This window comes from Theropithecus gelada, chromosome 16 (assembly GCF_003255815.1).
Source record: "Theropithecus gelada isolate Dixy chromosome 16, Tgel_1.0, whole genome shotgun sequence".
Classification (NCBI taxonomy): domain Eukaryota; kingdom Metazoa; phylum Chordata; class Mammalia; order Primates; family Cercopithecidae; genus Theropithecus; species Theropithecus gelada.
In genome coordinates this window covers 38,599,985-38,606,192 of record NC_037684.1, presented here as the reverse complement: position 1 = coordinate 38,606,192, position 6,208 = coordinate 38,599,985, and the positions used below count along the sequence as shown (strand labels likewise).

The 6,208-nt window shown below is 51.5% G+C and overlaps 1 protein-coding gene across 3 annotated transcripts in view; it reads left to right on the top strand.

Annotated features, from left to right (window-relative positions):
• The first annotated feature begins 3,747 nt into the window (after positions 1-3,747).
• The window catches only part of GNA13 (G protein subunit alpha 13), a 49,080-nt gene continuing 46,619 nt past the window's right edge, over positions 3,748-6,208 (top strand). Inside the window, exons 1-2 of one of the 3 annotated variants that reach the window (XM_025362392.1) lie at positions 4,033-4,216; positions 4,292-4,315. In XM_025362392.1, the coding sequence (XP_025218177.1) occupies positions 4,033-4,216; positions 4,292-4,315 (208 nt within the window). Of the gene's footprint in view, positions 4,316-4,850; positions 5,034-6,208 lie in introns of those variants that run through there. The other 2 variants (XM_025362391.1, XM_025362393.1) reach the window with 2 other exon arrangements.

Below are 6,208 nucleotides of genomic sequence, written 5' to 3'. Positions count from 1 at the left end.
TCAGCACCTCATTCCTTTTTATGGCAGAATAATTGCAATGCAGATATATGACCTTTTGTTTATCCATTCATTCATTGATGGACATGTGGACATCTTTTGGTTATTCCCTTTTTGTTGTTGTGGGGTTTTTTAAACTCTTATTTTAGGTTTAGGAGTACACATGCAAGTTTGTTATGTAGGTAAACTGCTCATCTCAAGTTTGGTGTACAGATTATTTAGTCACTCAGGTAATAAGTATAGTATGCGATAGGTTTTGTTTTGTTTTGTTTTTTGAGACAGAGTTTCACTCTTGTTGCTCAGGGTGGAGTGCAAAGGCGTGATCTGGGCTCGCTGCAACCTCAGCCTACCAGGTTCAAGCAATTCTCCTGTCTCAGCCTCCTGAGTAGCTGGGATTACAGGCATGCGCCACCATGCTCAGCTAATTTTTGGTATTTTTAGTAGACACAGGGTTTCGCCATATTGGCCAGGCTGGTCTCGAACTCCTGACCTCAGGTGATCCGCCCGCCTTGGCCTCCCAAAGTGCTGGGATTACAGGTGTGAACCACCGGGCCCGGCCAGGTATTTTTTTTTAATCCTCTCCCTCCTCCTACCTTCCGCCCTCAAATAGGTCCCAGTGTCTGTTGTTCCCCTCTTTGTGTCTTGTTTTTTAGAGACAGGATCTCGCTCTGTCACACAGACTAGAGTTCAGTGGCATGATCATAGCTCACTGTAGCCTTGAGCTCCTGGATTCAAGCAATCTTCCTGCCTCAGCCTCCCGAGTAGCTGGGACTACAGGTGTCACCACATCTGGCTTTTTTTTTTTTTTTTTCTGAGACAGGGTCTGGCTCTGTTCCCTAGGCTGAAGTGCAGTGGTGCAATCTCGGCTCACTGCAGCCTCCGCCTTCTGGGCTCAAGTAATTTTCCCACCTCAGCCTTCTGAGTAGCTAGGACCACAGGCACACATCACTTTCAGCTAATTTTTATATTTTTTTTTGTAGAGACAGGGTTCCACCATGTCGCCCAGGCTGCTCTTGAACTCCTGGCTTAAGTGTTTGGATTATAGGCGTGAACCACTGCGGCCAGCTAATCTTTTGGCTACTATAAATGGTGCTGACATGAATGTGGGTACACAAGTTATTGTTTGAACATTGTTTTCAATTCTTTTTAGTATTTTGGGGGACATACCCAGGACAAAATTACTGGGTCACATGGCAATTTTATGTTCAACTCTGAGAAACCACCAAGTCTCTAACTCATTTCTATGTTTACAATTTACAAGGTGTCTTGATCACCAGTTAGGAGAAACTGGACAGCTGCAGCCAAACCCCAGGTTGGACCCAAAGAGGTCTCTTTTTCTTTCTTTCATTCATTCATTCCTCTTTTTTTTTTTTTTGAGACAGAGAGTCTCACTCTGTCACCCATGCTGGAGTACAGTGGCGTGATCTCAGCTTACTGCAACCTCCACCTCTTGGGTTCAAGCAATTCTCCTGCCTCAGCCTCCCGAGTAGCTGGGACTACAGGCACCCACCACCAAGCCCCACTAATTTTTGTATTTTTAGTAGAGATGAGGTTTCACCATGTTGGCCAGGCTGGTCTCAAACTCCTGGCCTCAAGTGACCTGTCCGCCTCAGCCTCCCAAAGTGCTGGGATTACAGGCATGAGCTACTGTGCCTGGCCCTCTTTTTCTTTCTTTCTTCCTTCCTCCTTCTTCTTCTTCCTTCATTTGACTTTCAGGTCAAAGAGGTCTCTTTTAAAAAACTACACTGAGTAGAAGAGCCAGACTCGATGTGAGCCAAGTTTGTTCCAAGGCAAGCTTACACGCAGGACTTTGAATAGCTTTCTCTGCTGCTCTGCATGTCACAACATGAACTGGCTGGGCAGGAATACCTTCCTGCCTCCTAGGCATTCTTGGTTTTCCATTATGTTACACACACTTCTGAAAAAAGATGTTAACTACCAACTTACAAGTTTCTCTCCCCTGTCTTTGTTGGAGTTCAGATTAGCACCTGGGGTCAATGCAAAAACAGTGCTTGGGGACAGGTTCTATGCCCCAATCCTAGGAGAGGCGAGTCCTTGCATGCTGAGAACAGGGCCTCCCAAACACTAGATGGGATGATGGAGAAATTCTCCATCCAGGGCAGGCTTTTACCATATATTTTGCCTGACAACACTGCTCAGTGATTCTGACTCTATCAAGCCACAGATATCGGAGGTGAGCCTACTGTACTTATATACCGTATGTTGTCCAACCTCCAGGCTTGCCAGAGCCACAGGAGATAATCCTACTACAGGCATTGTTCACTGCAGCCAATCTACTGAGTTGAGGCTTCTCAGTCATTAACCCAACCCCAGACAGTAACTGACTAGTACCGATTTTAAAATTTAAATCTGTTCAGGAGTTTCTTGGCATGCTGACCTCTTACCTCAGCTCCCTCACACATAGGAAGTTTCTGAGCCACAGAAGCCCAAAGCTATGTTGCATTGCCAAAAACAAGGACAGACCAAAGTGGCTTTTTCCACTTGAAACTAAATACTAAGAATGAAGAGGTCGGTTTTAGGGGGTCCCGGTTAAGCAGTTTCTCTGCCAACCCACAGCAGTCCCTTGAGGCTTGTCTCCTGGCCTCCTTTCAGATGTCCTGGCCTGAATCTGCCATTAGGAAAGAAAAAAAGTCCCCTGACGGGTCATATCCTCTGTAATCTGGCAGGAAAGCTAAAATGTGCGTGCTCCCATTCCTCGTTGTGTTTGTGTATTTGCTTCCTTGTTGGGAAGAGCCTGCATCACAGTGTCCGGTGTAGGGGATTTTCACCATGACCTCACCCTCCTGCTGCCACTCACTAATTCCAGCTCGGCCAAGCGTCCCCGAAGTCACATCACAGCCCAGGTGGAATGCACGAGTGAGCCATTAACAGTCCCTCGTAGCACGTCTCAGGTGAACATCAACTTCAGTTCTTTTCCCTCATAGATGGCCCTGGTAGGGGTCTGAAAATGCCAGAAAGAGCTGGAAGTGGGGGTGGATGACGTCTGGTTACCGTTCTGGGATTTGAAGACTAGAGAAGGTCAAGGGAATCACCTTAAGAAAACACATCAGGCCAGGGCCCGCTGGCTCTGTCTGGAATCCCCGCACTGTGGGAGGCCAAGGCTAGAGGATTGCTTGAGCTCAGGAGTTCGAGACCAGCCTGGACAACATAGGGGAAGACCCCTGTATCTAAAAATAAATACAAAAAATTAGCCGGGTGTGATGGCACTCGCCTGTAATCCCAGCTACTCGGGAGGCTGAGACGGGAGGATGGCTTGAACCTGGGGGGCGGAGGTTGCGTGAGCCGAGATCGCACCACTGCACTCCAGCCTGGGCGACAGGGTGAGATTCCGTCTCAAAAAATAAAAAATAAAATAAAATAAAATAAAATAAAGAAAATGCACCAAAGGCCTGCCAGGCTCACGCCTGCTGTTCTGTTCAAATAACTTTCGAGTTCGTGGCCTCGAAATGGGTCGAACGGGCGGTAACAGCGGGCAGCGGGCGCGCAACGCGGGAGAAAGGGCGGCTAAGTGGGAGCCCAAAGAGCCGCGTCCGGGACCTGGTCTCCGGCCTCCAGGCCTCGGGCAAGCCCTTCTGCCCACAAGTAGGTTCAGACCATGAAAGGGAAACAGAAAGTTGTGCTCCCTAGCCCGGCCCACGTGACCGCGGTTCCTCATCCCTCCCCGTGGGCACCCGAGCGACACATCGAGCGCGTGACTCGCCGCCCAAGGCGGGAGGCGGGGGAGCGGCCACGGCGTGCGCGCGCGCCCCCGGGAGGCAGCGGGAACGCGCACGCTCCGGGGCCACCGCCCCTCCCGGGCCGGGCCCGCCCTCCTTCCCTCCCTCCCCCGCTCTCCTGGCCCGCCCTGCTCGGCCCGCCCTGCGAGTCAGTTCGCTGGTTCCCTCCCTCCCTGGGCGCGCTCGGGCCGCCACCGCGCACCCCGCCCTCGAGCCGCGGTGCCGGAGCCGCCCGCCGCCGGAGGAGGAGGTGGAGGGAGCCGGAGGGGCCCGCCGAGGCGGCGGCGGCGGCGGCAAGATGGCGGACTTCCTGCCGTCGCGGTCCGTGCTGTCCGTGTGCTTTCCCGGCTGCTTGCTGACGAGCGGCGAGGCCGAGCAGCAACGCAAGTCCAAGGAGATCGACAAATGCCTGTCTCGGGAAAAGACTTACGTGAAGCGGCTGGTGAAGATCCTGCTGCTGGGCGCAGGCGAGAGCGGCAAGTCCACCTTCCTGAAGCAGATGCGGATCATCCACGGGCAGGATTTCGACCAGCGCGCGCGCGAGGAGTTCCGCCCCACCATCTACAGCAACGTGATCAAAGGTGCCGGGCCGGGAACGGGGTCCGGGGGTTAGGGGCCAGGGGGCTGGGGCGGCGGCGGGCGCGGGGCCGGGCACCGCCCTCGTCCGCTCTGTCGCTGGCGGAGGACCGGGCCCGGTGGGCGGGCTGGCGGGAAGGGGGCGCGCCCCGGGAACCGACCCTGCCCGCCCGGGGTGCCCTCGCCCCCCAGGCAAGAGGATGCTCGCGGTCGCCCTGCTCTCCCCCTTGTCTCCCCGGTGGGCGTCACGGCCATTCCCCCACCCCCCACCGCGTCCTGGTCTCGCCCCCTACGAGAGGGAAGTGGGGCGAGCTGGGTGCTGCCTCGGGGTGTGGGGAGACCTCTTCTGTCCTCCCCGCTGCGGATGAGGCAGGAAGACCCAACAGCAGCCCCAGCCGCTTCACCCCCATCCCCTGCTCGGGCGATGTGGGCCGAACCTCGTTACCCCGCTGGGTGACCCCAGTCACATGGGGTCGCATGCGCTCCCAACTCCCTGTTTCCTTGGCAGTCTCCTAAGCAAGCGAGTTCTGGAACCGTCGCAATAAGGGAACTTTTTCCCCGATACTTCTTGTCAAGGGCGTAGGGTGACAGCCTCCTTTTAAGCAAGGATATGAAACTTGAGAGAGTGTCAGGTTGACCGTACTGGAATCAGAAGAGAATGGACCCGTACAGTTAGTCTGAAAAAGTAGCCTCTGTGCTTTTTCGCCCCAGTGTCACGGTCAGGTAGGATGTTTACGTGTAATTTCTGTGCAACACGTTCCACTCTCCTTTTCGCTAAGTAACTGGGAGCTGGCGGGAAGGGAGTACCACTACTTCTGTTTAGATGAAATGTAGTGGTAAGAAGACGGGCCTAAAAGTCATGTGGATGCTGTACAGATGGAAACAATGAATGAGTGTTGAGTTAGATAATTGGTTCTGCCCTTTATTGACAGTAGTTTTAAAATTAAACTTTGTTCTTAAGTTAAAAACAAGTTGTTTATTTCTGGGCATTCAAAGAAATAAAAAAGACGGTTTTTGTCATTTGAAAGATAATTAACACTCGTGTTTCTGTGTGTCAGGTGTGTTCTATAGAAAAGACATTTTGGCAGAATTTAGGTGCAGAGCCTGGTACCTCAGGTGCATCTGGATTTTATTTTATCTGGGGAGCAGTTTAGGAGTTTGCTACAGATTGCAGGTCCTTTTAAGTGGGATTTTTTGGTCAGGAAGTACATAAGGGACTTCTGAATGTCACCCCTGCTCCCCCACCTTCCAGCGTTTGGGTAAAGGAAAAACTGCCTGAAGAGCCAGGCATTGTGGAGTAATGAACTAGAGAGAATCACTAGACCACAGCCCGCTGTAGCCCTAGTGCCTCTGCAGTTAAACTATAAAGAACAGTTGTATTTATCCTGCTGTAATGTTTAGCACAAAACTAATTAAGGTCTCTTTCAAGGCTGCAGACTCTGCCTTGACAGTCCTTAATTGAAGGAACCTTTGTAACCTGATGCAGCTGAACTTAAGGAATTATGTTAATGAATAGCATCAGTATGTTAACTGATTGTGAGCCAGGTAAACACCTCTTCTTAATGTACACTGAGTTGTAAGTGTGATCTACTTGAGCGTTGATTGCGAGATGATGTAAGTCGTCAGGAATCTAGTTTTTCTGAGTTGACATGAAATTTGACAGTAGAACAGTTTTTCAGGCTGGGCGTGGTGGCTCACTCCTGCAATCCCAGCACTTTGGGAGGCCACAGTGGGAGGATGGCTTGAGCCCAGGAGTTCCAGACCAGCTGGGCAACATAGCCAGACCTCGTCTCTATTAAAAAAAAAAAACAAAAAACCCAAAAAACACCAGTTTTTCAGTTATTCAAACAGATGACTTCCTAATAGCCAAGTGACTGTTCAGATTGATCAAAGGTAAT